This window comes from Somniosus microcephalus, chromosome 4 (assembly GCF_052327205.1).
Source record: "Somniosus microcephalus isolate GS21.2 chromosome 4, FLI_Smic_1.0, whole genome shotgun sequence".
NCBI lineage: Eukaryota > Metazoa > Chordata > Chondrichthyes > Squaliformes > Somniosidae > Somniosus > Somniosus microcephalus.
This window is the reverse complement of record NC_140990.1, coordinates 188,604,896-188,631,195: the sequence shown is the minus strand read 5'-3', so window position 1 is coordinate 188,631,195 and position 26,300 is coordinate 188,604,896. Positions and strand designations below refer to the sequence as shown.

Sequence of the window (26,300 nt, the reverse complement as noted above, 5' to 3'; positions counted from 1 at the left end):
CACTATATATGAAGACATGTAGGGGCATTTTCACGTTGTCCTGGAAAACACGTCCCTCAACCAACACTGCTGTTTGTGGTTTGTGTGACCTTGCTGTGCACACGTTGGCTGCTGCATCTGCCTACATAACAGTAACTATACTTGATTCCTAAACAAAACACCACAGTGACAATGACGATCACCACCCACCAACCACAACAACCAACAACATATACAATACCCTTTAATATAGAACTACTTCCCAAGATGCTTCACATAAGCAAAATCAGACAAAATTGGATATTGAGCCAAAGAAAATTTTGGGAGGTGTGATCAAAAGCTTGGGGAAAGAGGTGGGTTTTTAAGGAGGGCCTTAAATGAGAAAAAGTGGCGACTGGCAAGGAGCATAGGGCCTAGACAACTGTGGGTACGGGTACTGATGGAGGGGTGGATGCATGAGAGGCCAATGTCTTGGGAAGGAGGAGTTCTGGGCAGGCTTTGTAGGGCTGGAGAAGGTTACAGAGATAGGAAGACACGAGACCATGAAGAGCTTTAAACACGAGATTGAGAATTTTTAATGGGCTCCCGGTCCCCCAGCACCTCCAGTGTAGGTAAGCAAGGATGGGGGGGCTGGCGTGTGAGCAGGACTTGGTGTGGGATAAGGTATGGACAGCAGAGTTTTGGATGAGTTGAATTTGTGGAGGGTGGAGCACACCAGCAGCAGATGAGCAGGGGCAGAGGTAGGTGAAGTAAATGGAGAGGCTTGGGGTTGAATAGTATGTAGAGTTTGCAAACCATCTGGTTCAGTCTGGGAAAGGGGTGAATTCGTGTCAAGGATATGGAGTTTGTGGTGGGGGGCCAAAGACCATGGCTTTGGTCTTCCCAATGTTGAATTGGAGGAAATTGCGGTTCATCTAAGACTGGATGTCGGACAAGCAATTTGACAACACTGAAGCAGTGGCGGGGTCGAGGCAGGTGGTGAGTGATAGTTGAGTATTGTCAGCATACATGTGGAAGCTAACCCCATGTCTTTGGATGATGTTGTCAAGGGGCAGCTTGTAGATGAAGAATATGTGGCCAAGGATAGATTACAGTTCTGATGTCTGCTTATTAACAGTTTTTTATCAAGTCCGTGTAGATTCTTCCTGCAGACCTTAGTGCTTTATAGCTGCAGGTTACTTTATTTTTACAGTAAGGAAAACAAAATATTAGTACGCTTCCAACATCCTTATGCCTGCAAGTCCAAAGAGTTAACTGAACTATTGAAATCCGTGGGGAAAAGCAATGATTTCACAGAACGGCCCTGTCGACCATCCTATAAGGCACCACAAAATGGTGCATTGGAAGCCAATTTGTAAACTGTTAACTAATAGTTGTCTGATTATGATTAACTTAGAGGGGTACAGTTTAATGAAAAAAAGGTTAAATGGGTAGCGAAATAAATAACCAGAACACTAATTCCAAATACTACTTCCAATTGGTGAAAACTAAAATTGTGTTTCAAGTTGTCAGTAATAAATCCATGGAAGTAGTGTGTCTTGTGTATTCTTGGCCCACTGCTACATCGTTCTGTTCCCTTATCCTTCTGTAGCACAGAATTGGCCCTGAAGAGAGATTGGGTCGATTGGGCTTGTACTCGCTGGAGTTTAGAAGAATGAGATGGGATCTCATCGAAACTTATAAAATTCTAACAGGACTGGACAGACTAGATTTAGGAAGGATGTTCCCGATGGCCGGGGAGTCCAGAACCAGGGGTCACAGTCTAAGGATAAGGGGTAGGCCATTTAGGACAGAAATGAGGAGGAATTTCTTCACCCAGAGAGTGGTGAACCTGTGGAATTCTCCACCACAAGGCAGTAGAGGCCAATTCATTAAATATATTCAAGGAGGAGTTGGATATATTTCTCAAGGCTAAAGGGATCAAGGGGTATGGGGAGAAAGCAGGGACCAGGTACTGAATTTGGATGAGCAGCCATGATCGCATTGAATGGTGGAGCAGGCTCGAGGGGCCGAATGGCCTACTCCTGCTCCTATCTTCTATGATTTTGCATCAGTGGTGAAGGAACAGTGCCTGCCATTCACCTCGCTGACAGCTGCCCACAAAGTTTTTTGTGGGCTTTCAGAGCAAAGACTTGCTCTAGTCTGGTGTCTGATCCAGCGCGGCGCCCTCTGCAGGGCATCTGTGGCATGCGCGAGCAGGTCAAGAAACAGCGAACCAATCAGATTGAGGAATCCTCACAGACACGCAGGCCGAGATTTTCCTTACCTCTGTGGGTCTGGTGCGGCTGGGGTTGGTGGCAGGTCGCGGCCTCGCTGCTAGCTCCATCCTGCTCTGGAAAATGAATTTTCGTTGATGGGGCTCGTTAAGCTCGCCCAGCGCGTTTCCCGGTCCAATTAGAGGAAGCGGGTCTGGTGACAACATTCATGACGCATCATCAGTCAGATTCCTTAAAGGGACCATGGCCAACTTTCTTTTGACGATTGTGCTGTCAGTGTTCTACAGCATTGAGGTGCTGCAAACACTGACAATCACTGCAGAGGTGCAGGGCTGCACTCAGGTTCTCCCATGATTCCCTCCATATGCTTAAGGAGGGAGTCAGAGCACGCAGGGAGGGCCTCCCTAGGAGACCAACACAGTCTGGTTGCACATTGCACAGGAGATCACAAGCAGAGATGTCGTCAGGAGGACCTGGGTGCAGTGGCGCAAACCTTTCAAACGTTAGTACAAAGCCACACTCGCCTTCATCCTGCTATGTCTTTCATCACATCCCCATCACTCTGCCTTCCCTAATAACAGAAAATGCTGGAAAAACTCAGCAGGCCAGGCAACATCCGTGGAGAGAAATTAGAGTGACGTTTCGGGTCTAACCCTGCCTTCCCTACCCTACTCCTGCAATTCCTTACTCAGACCAATATACCTTGCACCTCCACCATCCCCCTCTCTCTGTCTACATTATCACATTCCCATCTCACTAGCCACCCCTCACACTCCCCCTCATCCGAGTGCAATCATACCAACTAACAACACACAAGGGTAGCCACTTGGGTGTTTTATCCAATGTTCATGTAAAGTTTCTGTTAATGTGCTGTCAAACATGGAAACCTTTATTTTCAACACTTGCGTTCTTGGACAGATTTATGTGCACCTTTGGAAGCGGCTTAGTGAGTTGCAGTGAATATTGAGACATAACGGTACCCCCCGCAATGGTGGTGAGTGAAAGGAATGGCTTGGACATTGTAGGGATATGTTGTTGGTGTGGGGTGGTGCCAACCTGGCGCATCATGTGGCAGCCAGGGTGTACAGCGTCAAGTGAAGTAAATCTGACCATGGTTAGGCCCTCCTGGGTGGCAATATACTCGGATGCTGATGGTCTCTGTCCTTTGCAGCATCAGGTGATTACGGAGAAGGTTGGTGTTGTTGATGCTGCTGGTGTTGGGGATGATCGTGGTCAGATTCTGAGGACCAAGGTGAGACAGTATAAAGGGCACCCATGTTGATGGAATAGATGGCAGGTGAAGTAGAGATGACAGAAGCATTCTGTTAATGGTGAGAGAGTTCTTCCAATGAGTTAAGAGTGGACGGAGAGTGGAAAGCCTGCAGAATCGGTGCTGGAAATGGACTGAGAAACGGCTTGTGGCTGAGGAAAGTGATGATCTGTCGGGTGTGAGCTTTTACTGTACATTTGAAGCTGTCCATTTGAAGCTGTCAAGTAATCAGCTGGAGCAATGGTCACTGACCTCCTGCCTCAGGTTGACAGACATGGTCCCTGAACAGTGTGGGTCCTGTGGTCATGAAGTTAGTCAAAGGTAAGTTAAAAAGGCCTGTTAATCATCTGTCAACTAGGAGTTTAATTGGGTTGCCCACCGCTGCCTGTCGGGTCTGCTCAGCGCTGACAGACCTGACATTGGGAAAGGTGGGTTGACAGTGGGTTCCCGACCCGCTGTCAAAATTTTTTTTTATTTTCTCACCCGATCTGCCACCAATCCCGCCCACTGACACCCCAGAAAATCTGGGCTGCAGTCTAAACCAGGAAGTGTAAATTAGATTTAAATCAGGTATAGAAAGCAGAATAAAGATTGGGCAAGACGGATAGGATTAAGACAGACAAGAAAAAGTAGAAATAATTTTTAAAAAAATTTCCACCCTAAACTTCTGAAGTAATAAGACTGCACACTTGTAAAATTAAATTTTTAGGGCCAGACTGGTTGTTTGGCAGTAATTATCAATTATCACACTGTTTAAAAATTCACTTACTCCTGAATGCACCAGCCCTAACTTTTTATGGTGTAACTAGTGGGCAAGTACCCCAAGTTCATGTCATTGCATGTCTTTCACTGGCGGGTCTATCGGCGAAGACTGTTAAAGCGCACTCTGGAGGAGCGTGGTACCTCTGACAGCAACTTCCGAATTTCCGTGTTTAAATGTGCATGTGTGGACGCCAGAAACTGTTGTCTGATTTACTCTGTAATAATGGAGAGCACTGATAGCCTCACCGTTAATATTAATGCAAAATCTGGGCCATTATCTTTGAATGTTCAGTTCAAATGTACCATATAGATGATTGTTATTTACTCTGACCTAAAAATGATCTAAGCCACATACTGTATACTCTTAAGTTTGTGACACTTTCATAGCTGTTGCTTTGTAAGCTGTGGTACAATATACAGGCAGGTTGCTGAGGACTCCAACCCATGTCTTGCTCAAGGGCTGTTCTCAGGAATGCTGCATCAGAGATTCAGTACAAGTCTGCACCTGCAATTCTCATACTCTTGATTTAATTATGGAATAAAAAATGCTATAGGACTATTTGTTGTATTGAAAAGCTCTATTTTAGTGAGCTATTTTTCTTTCCTCTAAAATGACATTGTCTCACTGCCTTTCTCTGGAGAGCAAGATAAGCAAATTGAACATTGTGGGCTGGATTTTCATGGGGAAGGCTTGGGAGAGCTCTGATGCAGGCGGGAAATCCAGGAGAACGGGTTTCCCGCAGGCCCTGCCGACTTTAACAGCAGGGCCTGATTTGCATCTGAAGCCTGTTTCCATCTGGCTGGCGGGTAGGCCTGCGGCACTAGGCCGCACATAGGAGGGAGGGATTGGGTGGGGGCCGTGCCAGGCTTCGGGGGTGGGTTGGGGGGGGAGAGATGGGGAAGATCGGCGGGGGTGGGGGGGGTGGGGAGGGGAGAGATGGGGAAGATCGGCGGGGGGGGGGGCCTGCAAGGAAGATCGGGGCCGGCCTCAGGATCATCTTGAGGAGGATCGTGGCTGGCCTTGGGATGACCTTTGTGGGGTGGGTGGGCGAAGGGCTGGTGGTCCAGGAAGGCGATCGGAGGCTGGTGGGGGGCGGGGGGGGTGGTTGGATCCGATCGTGGGGGTGGGTTAGATAGGGACCTTGGATCCAGGAGGCAAGTGTAAAGGCACTTAACTTCCTGGATGCAGCAGTCCTCGCCTTGCTGGAACTATCAGGTTTTACGAAGTGTGTAAAACCCGACCAGCTAGAGTTAAAAACAAAATGGTGGTTAAAGAGGCTTCCAACCTTATTAAAATATTTAAATTGATGTCCTACCTCCTGGTAGCGGATTGGCTGCCCGCCCCCGTCCCAACTGGGTTGGAGGTGGGTTCAGGCCAAGATTCCGATTTTTTAAAAACAATTTAACTACTGCCATACTCCAAACCCACCTGTTTTTTCAGGTTAAAATTCTGCCGTGAATCTCAGCTTGGTCAACTTCCACAGCTATACCATGAATGGAGACCTGAGGCAAATAGAGACCCGAGGCAAATGAACTGACAAATCTGCCAGGGGCCAAAAGTGAAGTGGAAGTGGGTCACAAAGGGCCCCAAGCGCTCTCGAGTACAGCTGGTATGCAGTAAGACTAGTTTCCCTGCTGTAAAACCTCTGCTTGCTACTATAAGCTGACAAGCCACTCTGCACTGGTTATGTAGATTTATTCATAATACCAGCAAGAGGGATTTATACACTAAAACAAAAGTAAAGATATTGCATTTATTGCACACACAATATTTGAAGCAATGTAGAAAAAATTGCCTAATCGCACAGTGGTCAGTGATTTCCACAGTTTGAATTTCTAAACTACGCAATTGGATTACTATGATTGAGCCATAAAAATTGAAAGAATCTTGAAATATAAATGTAACTACATGTATGGTGCTTAAAGTTTGAAAAGCAGAGGATTGAAGTTTCTTCATAAAGTGTATAGAATCATAGAAACTTGCAGCACTGAAGGAGGCCATTCGGCCCATCATGCCTGTGCTGACTCTTTGAAAGATCGGTTATGTTACTTGTGTTACACTATAGAAGAATGTAACTTTTTGTTTAATTGGCTAGTTATGAAGAATTGGTCTTTTTCAAATCTGCGTGTGAAATAAGACTACAAGCTTCCAGAAATGCCATTAGACACTGCAAAATCATGTATTCCTCCCCCACCTCCCCGCCCCGGCCCCAACCCAATTGTATTCACAAATAAATCTTGGTCAAATTGTGACTTGAACATTGGTAGGCTTTTTCCTCAAACTAATCTGTGGTGTCAATGGTTTACCTATGTTACTCAGCTACATCTGAAGCCCATTGTAGTTGCACAGTATTACAATGACCACACTGCAGGCACAAGAACACCAATTTTAACTCTAGGCAAACGTGGGGCTAGCGAGATGAGCATCAGGCTCGGCCCAGCTCGTCAACATAAGGCCTGGGGCGTGTTTACTCCGGGCCTCGTTTAAATAAATTATAACAGACTCCCTCCTGAACCCAGCATCAATGACGTGGTGCCGGCAGGCGAGTGTGGCAGGAGGGCACTGCCAGGGACCCACGGGAATGTTCCCTAGCCAAGATAAATCTGGGGATGTGGGGTGGTCTGAGGCGATCACAGGAAGCCTAGGTCTGGTGAAGCTCAGGCCCGAGACAATCGCGGGACAGGAAAGGCCCAAGGATTCCTTGTGGGCCTGGAGGAACATACAGCCTGAAATGCAGCGTGGATCTGGTGAATGCCACGCTGCCTATATTTTAACACCCTGCAAGCCCCGTTTTTGTTTGGCGCGGGGTTAAAATCGCAACCAAGATTTTTAATATTTAGATAAATAGTTCCAGAAAAGTTTACTTTACTTTAATCTATTGGTTTTCCATTATTCCTCAACATATAATTAAATATAGCATTCACCTAAAATCAGTTACTGCAATTAAATGTCAATTTTAGAAAAAAAAAGTCTTGGAGTCTTTGAGACTTTTTTTTATTTTACTGGATTGCTGCCAGAAATAAGTACACTATATGTCATGTGGTAGTATTCTTTGCTTAGGGATATAGTGGGGAGACTGACTGACTGTATTGTATAGCCACAGGCAGCAAATCTGTTTCAGTTGGTTATAATTTCAAAACTTAGAAATTAAATTTTAGTACAGATCATCAAAGTGAAAATAAAATTAAATCTGCTGATTTGTACAATTATTACCCAAGTGTTGAGTTATACATTTGACATACTATTGTATGCCTATTTTTGAAAAGTGAACAACTTTTTATGATCTGACTTTGAATTTTGGGGCTGGTTGGTGTACTAACAATCACAACTGTTGCATTGCAAAACTGCCAAGAATTTGATGACTTGAGAATTCTGGGCCTTTGCTCAACTTTTAGAGAACAGAAACTTCTTGGACCTTTTTAGAGAGTCTACTATGACCTTAGTTTAGGGTGCATTATTAAAGAATGGTTACTGAGGTATCAAAGCACATGGTTTTCATTCTGTACGATTCTGATATTCCCATTTACACCTCCAGACCCATTTGTTTCTTAACTTGTCCCATTACCATCTCCTTTTGCCTTGCACCATCATCCCTTTAGTCATTTAATCTCTCCTGCCTTCCACCCTATCACAGACCTTCCCTTTTGTTCTTTCCTCCTCTCCCCATTTTGCCCTGCCTCTGTACTTGCTTAAAATCTGTTACATCTCTAACTTTTCTAGTTCTGACGAAAGGTCATTGACCTGAAACGTTAACTGTTTCTCTCTCCACAGATGCTGCCTGACCTGCTGATTATTTCTGGCATTTTCTGTTTTTATTTCAGATTTCCAGCATCTGTAGTTGCTTTTGTATTCATTCATGGTTGATTGCAATAAGCTTAAATCCCATTGCCAATTTTTTGGTCAGTTTATTAAAAAAATTCTGAAGAAAGAAAGATAACTCTATGACCCTTAATGCCATAATACTAATTTAAGATTCTTGGTTCTTTCAGCTGTGGAATTGCTGGAATAAGCACAGTGATAGCACGTAAAATTTTTGAATGCATATTGTAAGCTGTTAAATGGAACAGTGGTAGTGCATGCTCATGAAGACAGATCTAATGCAATGTTTATGATGAAATGAAGGGGACAATAACAGAAGAAATTGAAATCTTTTCTTTGATGGTTCTCAATATGGTGCATATTACCCCCAGCACATCTGCCTTATTTCATAATGTAAAATGTAGTGTTCATACTACTTAGGGAATTTTTTTTGTATCTATTCTATGTAATTCTATATTCCTTAATTAATAAATAGAAATGAAAAAACAGTATGCCGTATCCATGGTATGAAAACTGTTTAAAGCTTTTGCACCTTGAGTTAGTGAGTTACGATTTCTTGAAAAAAGATTATTTTTATTTTTGAATTTATGAATTTTTATAAACATACATTCTGCATTAAGTCATCCTCGGTTCCGAGGGACTGCCTAAGAAGGAAGACATTCTGCGGGCTCATGTATTGTCCAGGTGGAAATTAGGCTTGAAAATGGTTGAGATTAACAGAGTTTACCACAGATAAATTTAAATAAAGAATTGATGATTTCTCTCTATGCAGCAGCAGCTAGGTTAAATTGCAACTCTTTCCATTTGTGCACTAACATGGACATTTGGTTCTATTTTGTGGCAAAACGACAAAGACATTTTGCATTTGTTGAACTTTTTGAAGAACACTGCTTCAACAGTTTGTCAAATCAAGTTTTTCTTTTCTATTTCTCTTTCTATAACACTTCTCTTTTGAGCAAGTTTAAGGAGCCATTGAACGATGGACTCTGCAAGCTTACTGTAATCTGATTGCTGAGAATAGGTTGATGTGTATAAAATGACAATACTTGCATGTATTTAGCCCTAAATTTATTCCAAGTAAACTTTTCAATCCAAAGTATTTCTGGCATTTAAAAAATATTTCTTCTCCTGTTGTCCACTCCAGCTAAGAACTTGCCTGTTGTATCTATTTTCACCGAGATATATAAATATCTCTCATTTCCAAGGTGCTAATTATTTTATCAGTCTAATGAAATAGAATATTGAAAGATAGAACAACTGGACAATAACCTGTAGTGCAGACTGGAAACGTTCAAACATCCTTGGATACAGAAGTTGTGCCACAGGAATGCCAATATAACGTCTCTGTTCAGAAAGGAGGAAAAGGGATATACCAGGTAACTGTAGACCCAAGTTAGCCTAAAATTAATAGTGGGTAAGCTTCTAGAGGCCATAATATGGGACAAATTTAATACTGAACTGGAAAGATATGGGTTAATTAAGAACAGTCAGCATGAATTTGTAAAAGGCAAGTCAAGTCTACTAAATTTAATAGACTTCTTTGAGGAAAATAACAATGTACAGGAAACTCTTTATTATCCGGGACCGGCGTGGTGCCGGTTTATCAAAAAGTCCGGATTACAGAGAGGTATAGCTTAAAAGGTACGAGAACTCCGGTCACAGCAACAAATCCAGGCTTCCCTGTTGCTTAGCAACATGTGCAGGAACTCCGGCCACAGACCAAGTGTCCCTGTTGCTTGGCAACAAGTGCACGAACCCCAGTTACACAGCCACAGATCCAGGAACTGCCACTAATATGAAGTAAAACTTACCTGAACCTACTCCTGAATTTTGCCGGTTAACAGAGATTTCCGGTTATTTGGGTGCCGGTTAAAAGAGAGTTTCCTGTATTACATAGGATTACATCGGATATACGGCACAGAACAGGCCATTCGCTCAACCAGTCCATGCTGGTGTTAATGCTCCACTCGAGTCTCCTCCCGTCTTTCCTCATCTAAATCTATCAGCATAACCCTCTATTCCCTTCTCCCTCATGCTTGTCCAGCCTCCCCTTAAATGTGTCTATACTATTCGCTTCAACCACTCCCTGTGGTAGTGAGTTTCACATTCTCATCACTCTTTGGATAAAGAAGTTTCTTCTGAATTCCCCATTGGATTTCTTGGTGACTATCTTATATTGATGGCCTCTAATTATGCTCTTCCCCACAAGTGGAAACATTCTCTCTCTATCCACTTTGTTCATAATTTTAAAGACCTCTATTAGGTCACCCCTCAGCCTTTTTTCAAGAGAAAAGAGACCCAGCCTGTTCATCCTTTTCTGATATGTATACCCTCGCATTTCTGGTATCATGCTTGCAAATCTTCTCTGCACCCTCTCCAGTGGCTCTATATCTTTTTTATAATATAGCGACCAGAACTGCACACAATACTCTAGTGTGGTCTAACCAAGTTTCGATACAGGTTTAGCATAACTTCCCTACTTTTCAATTCTATCCCTCCTAGAAATAAACCCTAGTGCTTGGTTGCTTTTTTTTAATGGCCCTGCTAACCTGTGTCGCAACTTTTAGTGATTTTGTGTATTTGTACTTCTAGATCCCTTTGTTCCTCTACCCCACCTAGACTCTCACCCTCCAACCCTCCTATTCTTCCTACCAAAATGTAATACCTCACATTTATCTGTGTTGAACTTCATTTGCCAATTATTTGCTCATTCTGCAAGTTTATTAATGTCCTTCTGTAATTTGTTGCAGTCCTCCTCCGTATTGACTACCCCCCCCCCCCATTTGGTATCATCCGCAAATTTAGAAATTGTGTTTTTGATTCCAAAGTCTAAATCGTTAATGTAAATTGTGAACAGCAGTGGTCCCAGCACTGATCTAGGTGGAACACCACTACCCACCTTCTGCCACTGTGAATAGCTACCCTTTACTCCCACTCCCTGCTTTCTGTCTTGAAGCCAGCTAGCAATCCATTCTGCTACTTGTCCCTTGACTCCACATTCTCTGACCTTATTCATTAGTCTATTATGGGGTACCTTATCAAAAGCCTTTTGGAAAATCCAGATAAATTACATCTACTGCATTACCATTGTCTACTCTCTCTGTTACCTCTTCAAAAAATTCAGTAAGGTTGGTCAAGCAAGATTTTCCCTTTTGAAATCCATGCTGACTATTCATTGTTATACTTTTCGTTTCTAGATGTTCTTCTGTTCTCTCTTTTTTAGTAGGGATTCCATTATTTTTCCTACCACCGATGTTAAGCTGACTGGTCTATAATTCCCTGGACATGTTCTATCCCCCTTCTTAAATATAGGTATTACGTTAGCTATCCGCCAGTCCTCTGGCACGACACCTTTTTCTAATGAATTATTAAATATGTGTAGTAATGCCTCTGCTATCCCCTAGATTCTTTTAAAATGCGGGGGTTTTAGCCTCTTTGAGTTTGATTAGTTTATTTAATATATCCCCTTTTTTATTTTAAATGCACTTATCTCATTACTCATCTCATCATCCAATGTCATGTCCACCTGTTCTATCTCCCTGGTAAAAACTGAAGTGAAATAATGATTTAATATTTCTGCTATCTCCCTATCATTACCTGTGGTATTGTCCTGTCTATCCCTTAATAGCCCTCTTCCCACCCCAACCTTTTTTATTGATGTGCCTGTAAAATATTTTACTATTTTGTTTTATGTTCCTTGATAATTTAATTTCATTGTTCCTCTTTGCCTTCCTAATTCTATTTTTGACTTCTCTCCTAATCCCCTCGTATTCTCTTATCATGCACTCCTCTGCTGTCTATGTACTCAATGTATGCCTCTTTCCTTACCCTCAATTGTTCCCTTATGTCTTTATTCATCCATGGAGTCTCATTAGTGTTTAGTTTGTTCTTTCCTTTTAGCGGAATATATTTTTCCTGCACTCTGTTGAACAGCGTTTTAAATGTTTCCCATTGTCATTCTACATCGTTGTTTGCCAATATTGTTGCCCATTTTATCTTCCCAAGTTCTATTCTCAGCCCCTCAAAAATCAGCTTTTCTCCAATCGATTAACGTGGTTTTTGTCATACTTATGTCCTTCTCTATTATCATCTTAAAGCATATTATACTATGGTCACTATTGCCTATATGTTCCCCTACTTTTACTTCTCTTATCTGCTCTGGCTCATTCCCCATAACTAGATCCAATAGCAAATCCTCCCTTGTTGGGCTTTTTACATATTGGGTTAGAAAGGAGTCCTGTCGACATTGCAGGAACTCCATTCGCTTATCCCCTTTACCTATTTCTGTCCAATTAATATCAGGGTACTTGAAATCCCCCATAATTATTATGTTTTTTACTCAATTCTCTAATTTGTCTATATTTCTTCCTCCACCTCCCTTCCACTATTAGGTGGTCTGTAGACTATGCCTATTAGTGTGATTGATCCATTATTATCTTTTATCTCTATCCATATGGATTCTATTTTTGTCTTGCTGATATCTACGTCAGTTTTTTCTATTGCCATTATGTTATCCCTAATAAGAACAGCTACTCCACCTCCCCTTTGTCCCTCTATCTTTTCTACATATGTTAAACCCTGCAATGTTTAATTCCCAGTCCTGATTTTTCTGTAGCCATGTCTCAGTAATCCCTACTATGTCTTGTTCCTCCCAATGCATGATTGCTTCCAGCTCCCCTGTTTTATTACGGACACTGTGCATTGCTGTACAGACAGTTTAACTCCTTTTTAATAGGATTTCCTCTCTTTATGTTTAACCATCTTTTTAGACTCCTGTTCTATAACTCTATTTGCTCCCTTGCTGTCAATGTCCTCCCTTTATTCTTTCCTATGCTCACTTTTCCTGTTTTGCTTATATTTAGGCTGCTTATGGTTTTGTAGATCCCTCCCCCCTTACTAGTTTAAAGCCTTTGCCACCTCCCTATTTACCCTTTCCGCTAGGACATGGGTCCTATCCTGGTTCCGGTGGAGCCGGTCCCATTGATACAGCTTCTTTCTGTCCCAGAACTGGTGCCGGTGTCCCATGAAAAGGAACCCCTCTTTCCCACACCAGCCCTTTAGCCACGTGTTAATTCTCCTGATCTGTCTGCTTCTATGCCAATTTGCACGTGGCTCGGGCAATAATCCAGAGATTATTACCCTCGAGATCCTGCTTTTTAATTTAGAGCCTAACTTCTGAAACTGTTTCAGCAGGACTTCCTCCCTGTTCTTACCTATGTCGTTTGTCGTTTGTTCCAACATGGACCACGACAGCTGGATTCACCCCCTCCCTTTCCAAGTTCCTCTCCAGCCGCCGTGAGATATCCCTTACCCTGGCACCGGGTAGGCAACACACCGTTCGGGATTCTTGTTCTTGGCTGCAGAGGACACTATCTATCCCCCCTTGAACATACCTTTAATGGAAAATAAATGAGGCTGTATTATCTGCATATGCAACTCTATTTGACATTGAGTTCTGATTTTTTTCTAAATTTGCTATAATTTAAATTTAACAAAATAGTAACCAGTAATAAGCTGCTATAACTGAACTAAACTGGCTATTTATTAACTAACTACAGTAATAGTATGAGTTTTATTTATTTTATTAGTAGTCACACAGTTTATCAATGGTATCACATGGTGTACAGTTTTAGATTCTGTTTATAAAGAGGAAATTAGTTTGTAAAATTTGCTATGTGGTAAAGTTCCAATTATGCTAGATTTCAAAATGCAATTTTAGCAATGGAATCTGTTCCATGGGGTTATAGAATGATTTATTCCATCAATACAGACAAGTGCAATATAAGTATCCTATGGACAGAATATACGTCCCATTTTAATACCACGTTAATTGCTCTAATAACTGTAGACAAGCTAACAGTGAGCGGAAATTAAAGCAATTGTAAATAATAGCCCGATTAACGGCAGTATAGATGGCCCCACACACTAAGCCATTCCTTGGTACAGGGAATCTTGGTGAAGTAGGGGCTTCGTAATCATTATATCTAGGCCCAACCAGTTCTAATGCAATTATGAAGTCTAGCGTTAACTGGCAGTTGCCAAATGATACACGCATGTGTATAAGAGACGTCGCGTAACCAAATTTGGGCAGTTCAGCGGTGAAAGGAAGAAGACAATCTTACCATTTCTTATTGAACACATGAATTCCTGTAGCTGGAAGAAAAGCTCAATTTGCCACATCTTCCTATCAAAAACCACGCAAAAAACGGACATGGAGTGTTAATTACTGAAGGATTTTGTGAAAAGCAGTAATCAACCCAAAGCAGCACAAAATAGAGGGGAACACAGACATAATGATGCACAGTGCAGATAAGACTTTTAAAAGAATTGTCTTGCGTTGTTCCGTGGTGGTGGTGGAGGAGGGGAGAATCCGATCAAGTATTCAGTTGCTCCCTTTCTCCAGCAGCATTTTAATGTAAATGATACTGCAACGCAGCTTGACTTTGCCAGCGCCACATTGAACGGTGCTCCTCTGTTTGCAGAATATACAATGACTTTATTCTGTTCAAAAGAATTGAATGAAATTGGGTCATTTCCTTGCTGATTGCGTCATTAACGCATGAGAATCGAGGCGCTTTCTGATGGGAGCAAAACACTGAATTAAACACTAGAGCTGCCCTTTTACAATATGTGCTAGAGAAAGTAGCTGTCAGAACAAGGGGTGGGGGTATTCTTGGCCTTTTAAACGTTAGTATTCTGTATTTTTTAATGTGAGCGGCGTATTTACTCGCGCATCATTTATAGTTGTGAAGCCAAATGACTGTAGATGAGTAGGTGATTTGGTTTTGTGCGTGCAGTCACAATGCATAAATTCTCCAAGCCGCCTTGCAATGGACTGGAGTTACTGTAAGCGATACTATCGATGGTAAACGTGGAGCGCTTCTCTATCCGGGTCCTTTATTTTGACTGTTAGATTTCTGCGTCCCCGTTGTGTGTTTAGTGGACAGTGACTGTTGCGTTAGCTTAAGTAATATTAAAAAACCCACGATTCCTATGGGCCGGGCCAGTGGCTGTTCCGAAAAGGGTTGAACACTTTCGTGGTTAGATGTATTCATGGCAATAAAGCCGGGTTTTTCTATTTATCTTCAATTTCTCAGTGATTTCATTGTAACGGCATTTCGGTAATCAGTTGTACAACTGAGTTTTGCTGGCTGTCCGATGATGCAAATCGGCAAATAGAATGCAACGCTCCCCTCGCCAAAGAGTTAAGTGTGAGAGAGAAGTGAAACTATGGAGATCTGGCAATCGATCGAGGAGGTGACTTCCTAAACAAGTTGGGCTGTTAATACTTCTTGTTAATACCTCTTGTCTTTTGCAATAGTGCAAAGCTTAAGAGAATCTGAAGCAATCTAATGTCAGTAAGATTCACAAAAATGTCTTTTTAAAATTTTGCTAACCTTTCTGTGAATTCGGTAGTTTTAAACCTGTACCTATTATTGAAAATGCAAAATAGATTAAGACGAATCTTTGTATGCGCGGGTAATAGATGCAGGAATTAAATGGTGCACAGCACGTGTACAAATAAATCGATTTAAAAAATAAATGAGAGTATTTTACTGAGTTTTTTCACTTTCTGCTTTTATTGAAAGGAACGTTGTCTGATCAAAAACAGAAATGTTTCCCACTAACCCCGAGTCCTGACAAACCGGTGTTCCTCTTGAGTTTATGCATTTTAATCTCCTGGAGTGCTCCGGCTAATTTTAGCTACCACCTCCCAGGGTTCTGTTTCTGTCAACAGCGAGCCATATTGTCGGTAAATCCCCCATGTGTTGATTTGTCTCCGGTAAAAGGTGTTTTCAGTGACTTTGCCAATTATAAGTGTATGTTGGACACAGCTTGCAAACAAAACGCAAATATTGGCAACCTAGCGAAATGAAATATTGTTAACTATATTGATTCCGAGGCGGCTCCATTGTTTGTGCCTGAAGATCTACTCCCTGCATAGCTGGGCGTGTGTTGCATGTAAACTTTATTTCATGCACAATCACTCGAAAGGACCATCCTGCAGACAGTCTCCCCCCCCGGTGCTGTTGGAAATACAGCTGCCTGGATTACAACAGATGCTGCAGACTATTTATGAGACTGAATCCTTTTCACTTTCAGATGGACTTTCCGGTCGAGACCAGTCAGTTGAGCTGCTGACCCCCTCAAGAGTGAATCATATGCCCAGTACTGGTAAGACGCGATCAAATCTTTAATAGCGAGATTAATTTATCAGATAAAATCAAGTCATGAGTTGCTTTTAAATGTTGCCAACACCCAAAACGGAAACTATTTCACAGTGAAGTATCAATTGTAACTATCGGCTATAATTGTACAACATGTGTTTTTGTTAATTCTAAAGTATTCACGTTTTTCTGATAAAATGGGCGGTACCAATATTTTCTGTAAAATGCCTGTAATTTAAACAGATTAATTTTCTGGCACATGGTTACTAACGCACTCCTGTGTGACCATAACAATAAAGCAGAAATAGGTCGGGTGATCAGCATTGATACTATGTTGGGAAGGTGTATTTAATTTTGTGCTTGGGGAGTCATTTATGAGGCGTGTAACTGAACTCAGTGACTGTCTTCAGACAAACTGGTTAAAAAAGGCTGTGATATAATTTATTTAAGACTTTGGTTCTCTTTGTGCTTCATCTTGATTGTCGTGCTGTAGTTTTAACACTTTGTTGAGCTTGAGATATTTTCATTGCAAGTCCAATTGCAAGTATTGTAGCAGCAGCATACTTTTGACCAAGTTAATTTGTCATTGTATTGCAAAAAATGTTGCGTACTATAAATGCCGTATATGCATTTACAAAACACTGCATAAAACTTAATGAATGGGGTTGATGGAGAACTGTTTTCACCAACCTCTTCCTTCAAACTACAGTGCTAATGAAGTTTTAAGATTTTGGGGGAGGGGGGGAGCAAAATACACAAAATCAAAGCTGACTTAACATTCTTTTCCCTCCTTTACCTACCTCTTGGATACAATCAATTTCCATTCCAAAGATTTATTTGAAGAAAATAAATAAAAACTATCAGTGGTATCTTCCATCTTATTTGAAAACTTGAAACTTAAAACTCTTTGCATTCTTCATATATTCTCTTGCTCAATATTTTCTTTTTTTTTGTGCTGATTTCACCCCCCCCCCCACCCAAGTTTTTGCTCCTCCCTTCCTGGAGTAGATTTCCATGAGCCTTGCCCAAATGGCCATTAGTCATGTGCAAGTCTTGACAACAGGCTGTCTGACTGACTCTGCAGGACATGATGGGCAAGTTTGATCCTGCCCTCATTCAGCACCATACACGTGCAGTTCCAACACTGGTCACTATATAGTAATCTGGACTGCTAAGAAGCAGGGCGCCTGGTTTTATTCTGTTTATTCTATTTTCATTATAGGGGAGTCCAGGATTTTTACCAGTGTTTTGCGGATTGTATTTTGTGCTTCTGTCAATTTTTAATAAGAAAACTCTAATATAAGTGCAAGGTGTGGTGGTGATCTGAAAAATTGGTACTTGCTGATTAATTTGGAATAGTTGTGAGATATGCTTGGACAGTGTTCCTCCAGGAAGTCATAAAATTGCAGAATTTAACATTACAGGAGGAGGCCATTAGACCCATTGCACCTTTGCAAGATCTATGCACTTAGTCTCATTCCCCTGCCCTTTCCCCATATTGTGGTGTATGTGCCTTTAAGAGCCCCCTGTGTACTGTAATGCCGGTAATGGCCACTCGGGCTATATAAGCCTGTATATTGTCTTGTATCAGTTAGTTCACCTCCAGACTTTGTTCAGTAAACACCTGTGAAACCTACTCCTGCCTTCCATGTCCCTATTAACACACGGATACAACACATATCCTTTTAGATTTTTATTTTTCAAATATTTATTCTTTTCCAAAAGCTGCTATAGATTCCACTTCCATCAGCATTACTGGTAGAGCATTCTATGCTAACAGACCCTCCATGTAAGATCATTTACTTAATCTCTTCCTTTGTTTTTTGATCTCCAGTTACTGATCACCGACAGTGGAAAAAGTGTTCAACTAATTTTCAACCTTTTTTGTTAAATCTCAAACTTTTCTTTTGTTCCAGTGGAGCCCCATTTTCTCTAGTCTCTTCTCATAACTCAAGTCTTTTATTTCTGATTTCATCTTAGTGAATCAGTTATGCAATCTTTTAATGACATTGATGTCCTTCCTAAAGTAAGGCACACTGAACTGGACACAGCCTAACCAATATGTAACCTTAGAAATAATGTAATAATAACAGAAAATGCTGGAAATACTCAACAGGTCAGGCAGCATCTGTGGAGAGAGAAACAGTTAAAGGTTTCGGGTCTGTGCCCTTTCATCAGAACTGAAAAATGTTAGAGGTAACAGATTTTAAGCAAGCGTGTCTTGTCTCTTAGGCAGTCCCTCGGAACCGAGGATGACTTGCTTCCACCGAGGATGACTTGCTTCCACATTAAAAATGAGCTCGCAGGTGACTGATTAGTCCAATGCGGGACCTACAGTCTCTGTCACAGGTGGGGCAGACGGTGGTTGAAGGGGTGGGTGGGTGGGGTGCTTGGGTTGACGTGCGCTGCCTGCGCTTGGCTTCCGCTTGCTCCTGGCAAAGAGACTCGAGGTGTTCGATGCCTTCCCGGATGCTTCTCCTCCACTTTGTGCGGTCTTGGGCCAGGGATTCCCAGGTGTCGGTGGGGATGTTGCACTTTTTCAAGGAGGCTTTGAGGGTGTCCTTGAAGCGTTTCCTCTGCCCACCTGGGGCTCTCTTGCCGTGCCGGAGCTCCGAGTAGAGCGCTTGTTTTGGGAGTCTCGTATCGGGCATGCGGACAATGTGACCCGTCCATCGGAGCTGATTGAGCGTGGTCAGAGCTTCGATGCTGGGGATGTTGGCCTGAGCAAGAACACTGACGTTGGTGCGCCTATCCTGCCAATGGATTTGCAGGATCTTGCGGAGGCAGCGTTGGTGGTACCTCTCTAGTGCTTTGAGGTGCCTGCTGTACATGGTCCATGTCTCTGAGGCATACAGCAGGTGGGTATCACTGCTGCTCTGTAGACCATTAGCTTAGTGCCGGGTTTGAGGTCCTGGTCTTCAAACACACTCTTCCTCAGGCGACCGAAGGCTGCACTGGCACACTGAAGGCGGTGCTGGACTTCGTCGTCGACGTCTGTCCTTGTTGACAGTAGGCTCCCGAGGTATGGAAAGTGGTCCACGTTGTCCAAGGCCTTGTCGTGGATTTTGATAATTGGGGGGCAGCACTGTGTGGCGGGGGCAGGTTGGTAGAGGACCTTTGTCTTACGGATGTTTAGTGTAAGGCCCATACTCTCGTATGCTTCGGTGAAGGTGTTTACAATGGTTTGGAGTTCGATCTCCGAGTGAGCGCAGATGCAAGCATCGTCTGCATACTGTAATTCGATGACAGAGGATGGGACGACCTTGGATCTGGACTGGAGGCAACAGAGGTTGAACAGTTTCCTGTTTGTTCTGTAAATTAGCTCCACTCCAGTGGGGAGCTTACTGAGGGTGAGATGGAGCATTGCAGCAAGGAAGATTGAGAAGAGCGTTGGTGTGATGACACAGCCTTGCTTGACCCCAGTTCGTACGTGAATTTGGGTCTGTGGTGGAACCGTTGGTCAGGATCACGGCTTGCATGTCGTCGTGAAGCAGGCGGAGGACAGTGACAAACTTTTGAGGGCAGCCGAATTTGAGGAGGACACTCCATAATCCCTCACGGTTGACAGTGTCGAAGGCCTTTGTGAGATCAAAGAAGGCCGTGTACAGCGGTTGGTGCTGTTCCCTGCATTTCTTTTGTAATTGACGTGCGGTGAAGATCATGTCCATTGTGCTTCTTAGTGGACGGAATCCGCATTGCGACTCTGGGAGGAGCTCTTCGGCCACTGGGAGAAGGCGATTGAGGATTCTTGCGATGACTTTCCCTGTGGCAGATTGCAGGGAAACTCCTCTGTAATTACCGCAATCGGACTTGTCACCTTTCTTGAAGATGGTCAGAATTACAGCGTTTCTGAGATCCCCTGGCATGCTCTTTTCCTTCCAGATAAGAGAAATTAGTTCATGAATTCGCACCAGTCGTGCTTCTCTGCCATGCTTTAGTGCCTCGGCGGGGATTCCATCTGCTGCTGAGGCCTTGTTCTTCAGTTGTCGGATGACCTTTTCAACCTCATGCCGGCTGGGGTTGTGCTGAGATGGTGGCGGGTAGCATGCTGTGGGATGGAGTTGAGGACACTCGTGTCGAAGACAGAGTCGTGGTTAAGGAGATCTTCAAAGTGCTCCTTCCAGCGGGCACTGACTGCTTCCCTGTCCTTGATGAGTACCACTCCGTTCTTGGCCCGCAGTGGGGAAGGGCCTTGGGTGCTTGGGCCGTAGACGGTCTTGACTGCGCTAAAGAATCCACGCACGTCGTGGTTGTCGGCTAGCTGCTGGATCTCCTGCGCTTTCTCCATCTGTTCTTTATAGGTCGCGAGTTTTTTGTTGGACCTTGGCCTTCGGGCTTCTGTAGAGCTGCTTTCTTGCTCAAGTTCTGTTGCTGTTTCCAGATCAGAAATGCCTTGCGCTTGCGGTTTATTAGCTCCTGGATCTCCTGGTCATTCTCGTCGAACCAGTCTTGGTGTTTCCTGGCTGAGTGACCGAGCGTCTCTTCACAGGTGCTGATTATGGAGGCCTTGAGTGCAGACCAGATGTTGTGGGCACTCTGTGTCTCTGCATCACTGGGAGTCGTCACAACGTCTGGTCTGCACTCACGGCAAGCAAGCACAAAGGCAGGGAAAGGGGAGGAAAGAACAAAAGGGAAGGAAGGTCTGTGATGGGGTGGAAGGCAGGAGTGATTTTAAATGACAAAAGGGATGATGGTGCAAGGTGTGGTAATGGGACAAGTAAATAAACAAAAGATGGGAAAGCAAAATACTGCGGATGCTGGAAATCTTTTTTAAAAAAACCTAGAAAATGCTGGAAATACTCAGCAAGTCAGGTGGGAGGCAATGCAAAAATGGTGGAAAACAAAAAGTAGATAGGTCATAACAGAAAGGTCACGTGGTCGGGGCAGCGCGAATCAGCTTGCGGGACAAAGTGCTTGTGGCGCGAAGAAGCGGATGGCAGAAGACAGGTGGTAGAGAAAAGCGCAAGGCAGAAAAAGATAGCTCGGAGCACAGGTCTAGGGAAGAAAAGTAAAAGAGACGCGAGATAATGTAAGGGCGAGAGGCGCTCGGGGGTGAGAAGGAGAGGAGTGAGGGGGAGGAAGAGAGGAGTGATGGGGTGGGACGCAATATAAGAGGGGAGCTCGGGGGAGCAATGCAGAAAGAAGAGAGGAGCTTGGGGGTGGGGGAGCAAAGTAAAAGAGAGGAGCAGCGCAACAACCAAAAACCTACTCATTGTCACCGGGCTTGCGAGTATTGTCATATAGTCTGTAATAACCAAGCCACCACATTATCTAAAATTGTTTAGGATAATTGTTAATGTATAAGATAAATAAGAATTTGAGAAAGAAATGACGAATGAAATTTAGTGATTAACAAACTGGGTCTACTCTGGGTGGGGCGGGGGGCCCCAGCGGAAAGTACTTGCTTACCTCAAGGGAGAGAGATTCTCACTGACTGACCTGAGGATGGTAAATATAGTTATACAGTTTTGAATATTTCCTTGGAAATAATGTGATTCTACCCCTACCTCACTCCCCTGCTGCATAGAAACTGCACCCATCAACCAGTCCTCAGTCTCCCTTTCTCTCTTGCTGTTGCTGACCAAGTCGAAGTAGTTCCATTTCTAAAACTTCGGTGTCATATTTTCTGAATAGGTCAAAGAAGTTAGAGGATTCAAAATATATAAAATAATTAGCTACCTTGTACTGAAGTATGTTTATTGTATTTTAAAATTCAGTGTGCTAAAGTTCATTTATATGCCTGGCTTCAGAATTTGCACTTATTGTGGAACTTTTCCTTGGAGATCAGATCACTTTGCTCAGTGCATCTCCATTTTCCCAGTGTTTGTCTTTGAAAATAACTCTGCAATCTAAATCTAAAACATGCAAATCCTGTGTCTCAGTGAGATGTAGCAAACAGAAATATCAGAAAGCATGGAACAAGAATAGCGTCTACTCCCGTTAATTCAAAGTGCTTTTGCTTGTCCAATGGTACAAGTTGTAGAATTTTATTATGGCACAGGATGCTTTTTTTGTGCAAAATTTCAATTTGAAGTAGCGGATAATTTGAATTAAACATCAAATTAAGAGGAATAGGCTGTAGGTCATTTGGCCCATCAAACTGCTTCCACGGACTGTACAAACTATCCTATTATGGACTCGACTCCATCTATTTTGGATCCTGAGAAAATACTATGTAAGTTCTCCTTTATCATCAAAGGTAATTAAACAGTAGTCTGGAATATTCAACCCTGACCAGTCATTCTCTGCAGGCAGCATTCTTCCCACTCCAGGTCCCAACAGCAGAAGATCATCATGATCCATGAAGTACATGATCATTTCAATCCACACTGACGTCTGTAACTACCAATTACTGTATGTTCCTCACTGGACATTTTATTAGGCACTTTTTGAAAGAGTTAAGCAACACAACTTTAAGTTAGTTGGTTGAGGATTTAGATGGAAACTTTGTTAACTTGTGGGATGGTGCAGAAATACAGGACTCTACCATGTCTTAGTAGTCTCTTTCTAACTTGTGTCTTAAAATAGATGGTAGATGCCAGGAAGGCTCTGTCACCAAGTGGTGCTGGAGAATTTGGCAATGGTACAGTGTCTTTTGGACATCTGTCAACTTGACCAGCACCTTGTTGAAGATCTCTGATCTCGGTATTCTTAAGGTCATAAGTCTCTTGTGCTCAAGATAATCACACTTCTGGTCTTAGTTTTAGTGCATTGATTCACTGAACTTAAGCAAACTGTAATATTAAATCATAATTATATACCCCTATTGGTACTGTGGAATTTCATTTGAAGAGTGTGGAAGGCTGTGTAGTCTGGTTAGATTATATTTTCCTGAATTTTTTCAAATATTTCGGCTCACAGTTCAATATAATGCAACAAGTAATGGATTACTATATAAAAGCTGTATTTTGATTTAAAATGTCACCTAATATATTTGCAGCATTACAGCCATTCTTATATTTCTATATATCAACTGACCTGGGATGGCTATTAGATGATCCAGGTAAAGATTGAGTTGAGCAAATTGAGGCTGAAGTTTTAGGAAACTTTTTAGGAATGCTCTCCTTCCAACTATAACAAACTTTTGCTTCAGCAGTTACAGATCAGTTTTTTTTTAAAAAAAGGAAGCACTTGCATTTACAACCAGTGATTTAGCTTTACAACAAGTGACCTAACGTCACTGCCATGCAGGTAAATTTGGTAGCCAATTTGGGCACAGCAAGGTCCCACAAACAGTAAAAGAATGACTAACTGGATAATCTGTTTTCCATAGTGTTAATCAAGGGAGCTCTAGCTAAACAAACAGACAGAGAACTTGATCCAGAAGATGGCATCTCTAACATTGCAGCACTGTTACACTGAAGTGTTAGCCCAAATTGTGTTGGAAGAGCAGTGGAACTTGAACTCTCAACCTTCTGATTGAGGTGCGAGTGCTACCAATTAAACCAAACTGACGCTTAATATGTATTTCATTCCCAAACTCCATCTATGGTTGGAATTGTGAAAGCCTCTGCTGCATTTTATTTCTGTTACCAGTGTAGTCTAAGTAGGTCATGATAATGTCTCAGTCGACCAGTGAATGATTTTCACAGAAGCAAGCTACAGTGGAACCATGATCATCTGCATTCCCATTATTTGTGCTTTCAATTATCCACACAAACTTCTATGGCAGTCAGCAGAAATGCAGAAGTTGGGGTTACTTACATTTTTAAAACATCATTCTACTCTACATCAAGTACTCCAGACAGCACCTCACTTCTAAGGACGTTCAGTTGGAGAAAGGAGAAAAGCTCATTGAAGAAAAATATGAGGGCTGCTGAATTTAGATATGTTTGCATTATTGCAAAATATGAATAAAAATGATACTATCTCCATGCACCTATCATTAAAATTTGCAGTACCCAGACCTTTTCCTCCCCAGCCTTTTTTCTATTTGTTCTCAGATATTTTCCTAATCATTCATATTTAATGTGTTATTTTGTCACTAATGTGTGATGACTTTACTCCTCAAGTTACTAATGAAATAGTTATATCTTTTAAGCATGTTTGTTTAAGTCTTCGATTTTAAAATTGTTTCTATAATCCTGTAATTTGGAACTCCTGATTATTGGCAGGGAATTTGCTCCGCTCATTATCTTTATATAAAGCGGTCCGTCCGTCTGTCTGTCATTCCGTCTGTCTGTCATTCCGTCTGTCTGTCTGTATTGTATAAACTCGAAAGTTATAGGGCGTACCTACACGTGTGTTACATCGAAAGAAAGCTTACGATTCCAGAACCGTCATAAGCGTATTTACGTTTCAGCCAGACAAAAATTGCGCCCGCGGTATCCAAAAAACGTTCAACATTCCGCTTATTATCCGCTCATTAGCATCGAGTGACGTCGAGGTCGACCAATTGTACAGTCGAGCGACCTGACGGTCGACCAATCGCTGCGTGGCGGGGGCGGGTTCCTGGCGCGTGCGGGCCCTCCTAGAGTCAAGTGACGGGACGATTGACCAATCCTACGCTTCGGTGACCTGACGGTCCACCAATCGGTGCGTGTGTGGGCGGGCCTTATCGTTCTGAACCGAGGTGAGTCGTCGCCATCTTGATTCCAAACTTTTCATTTCTTTTTCCCGCTTTCTGCGTGTTTCTTTTCAAATCTACATTTCCAGCAAAAAAAAAGTTGCTTTTAAAAGACAAATTGTTTTTAAAAAAATTAATTAATTTATCAATCTTTTGTCTAACCTCTAATTTTCCTACCTTTCACCGTTTTTCCAGGCCTCAAAGCCTGGGTGTCTGTTGACCAGCCATGCCCGAGCTAGGCGCCTCCCGTCGCGATTGACAAAAGGCCAGCGATCACCGCCATCTTTGTGAAGGCTGGAGGGGGCGGGCCTGAGACGAGCGTCACCACCGCCGCCATCTTAGTAAAGGCGGGCGGGGCAGGAGTCAGCGTCTGCGTCATCTTCCGCCTGGAGCGCGACTTGAGTCCGGCCGGGCCTCACGCGGTAGGTTGTGCGGCGGCGTCGCTCTGGTCTTGAAGCTGGCTCGGGCGGGGGGGGCGGGGCTCGGGAAGGCGGAGCTCGGGAGAGCGCAGCGGGAAGGGAGGGCGGGGCTCCGGAGGCCGGTGCTCGGGAGGGCGGGGCTCGGGCTGAGCCATGTCAGTGCGTGGGGTGGCACGGAGCTCCGCGGAGCCATCGGGTCTGCTAGCTTCCGCCCCCCCCCTCCTCCCCCCCTGTAGTGTATGTGCCTTTAAGAGCCCCATGTGTGCTGTAATGGCCACTCGAGCTATATAAGCCTGTATATTGTGTTATATCCGTTAGTTCCCCTCCAGACTTTGCTTAGAAAACACCTATGAAACCAAACTCCTGTCTTCAGTGTCTCTATCAACACACAGACACAACAGTGGCGACGAAGTGGAAACGGACTTACCTGCAATTCGGCAGCACCTCAAGGACATCGATTCCTCTGGCGTCCAGAATAATCAAGAAAGTGAAAAAAGCTGTGGTTTCACCAGCTGGCCAAGCTGGTGGCAGGTACTGTGCTAATCCTGCCTGGGCGTCAGGCTGGGGCTCCAGCGGCTGGTTTTACAACTGGGCCAAGCAGCGAAAGCGGAGGCAAGCAGTAACAGACGGGGAGGGAGCACTCGGGAGACGGCCGGCGCTGCAAACAGGTCGGCGTTCAGACCTAGAGAGAAAGTCCGGCGGGAACGCGTCTCCAACTGTAAATAAAAAAAGAACGGAAACCGCGGGAAACAGCGTTGTCATCGGCAGCAACGGCGGGAAAGCGCGGGAGGCGCCATATCTTTTCTGCAGAAAAGAAAGAAAAGCGCGGGAAGCGCCATATCTTTTCTAAGATGCCTAAGTCTGGCAATATTGATGCTTTTGATAGCGAGATAGAGGATTGGACCACATATGTGGAAAGAGTGGAGGTATATTGCACTGCAAATGGAATAGAAGATGAAAAAAAAGCTTCAGTACTGCTGAATCTAATGGGCGCAAAGACATACGGGCTGTTACGAAATTTAATCACTCCAGCCAAACCGAAGGACAAGGATTTTAAAGAAATTGTCGATACCCTACAGGAGCACTTAAACCCAACACCG

The 26,300-nt window shown here is 43.2% G+C and overlaps 1 protein-coding gene across 12 annotated transcripts in view; it reads left to right on the top strand.

Moving 5' to 3' along the window:
• The window catches only part of hdac4 (histone deacetylase 4), a 553,521-nt gene that overhangs the window by 179,091 nt on the left and 348,130 nt on the right, over positions 1 to 26,300 (top strand). For 10 of the 12 annotated variants that reach the window (XM_085985633.1, XM_085985630.1, XM_085985628.1 and 7 more), the window contains exon 3: positions 16,151 to 16,222. The exons of 1 other annotated variant lie outside the window; for it this stretch is intronic. In XM_085985633.1, coding sequence (XP_085841759.1) covers positions 16,151 to 16,222 — 72 coding nt within the window. Of the gene's footprint in view, positions 1 to 16,092; positions 16,223 to 26,300 lie in introns of those variants that run through there. One more of the 12 variants, XM_085985634.1, reaches the window with a different exon arrangement.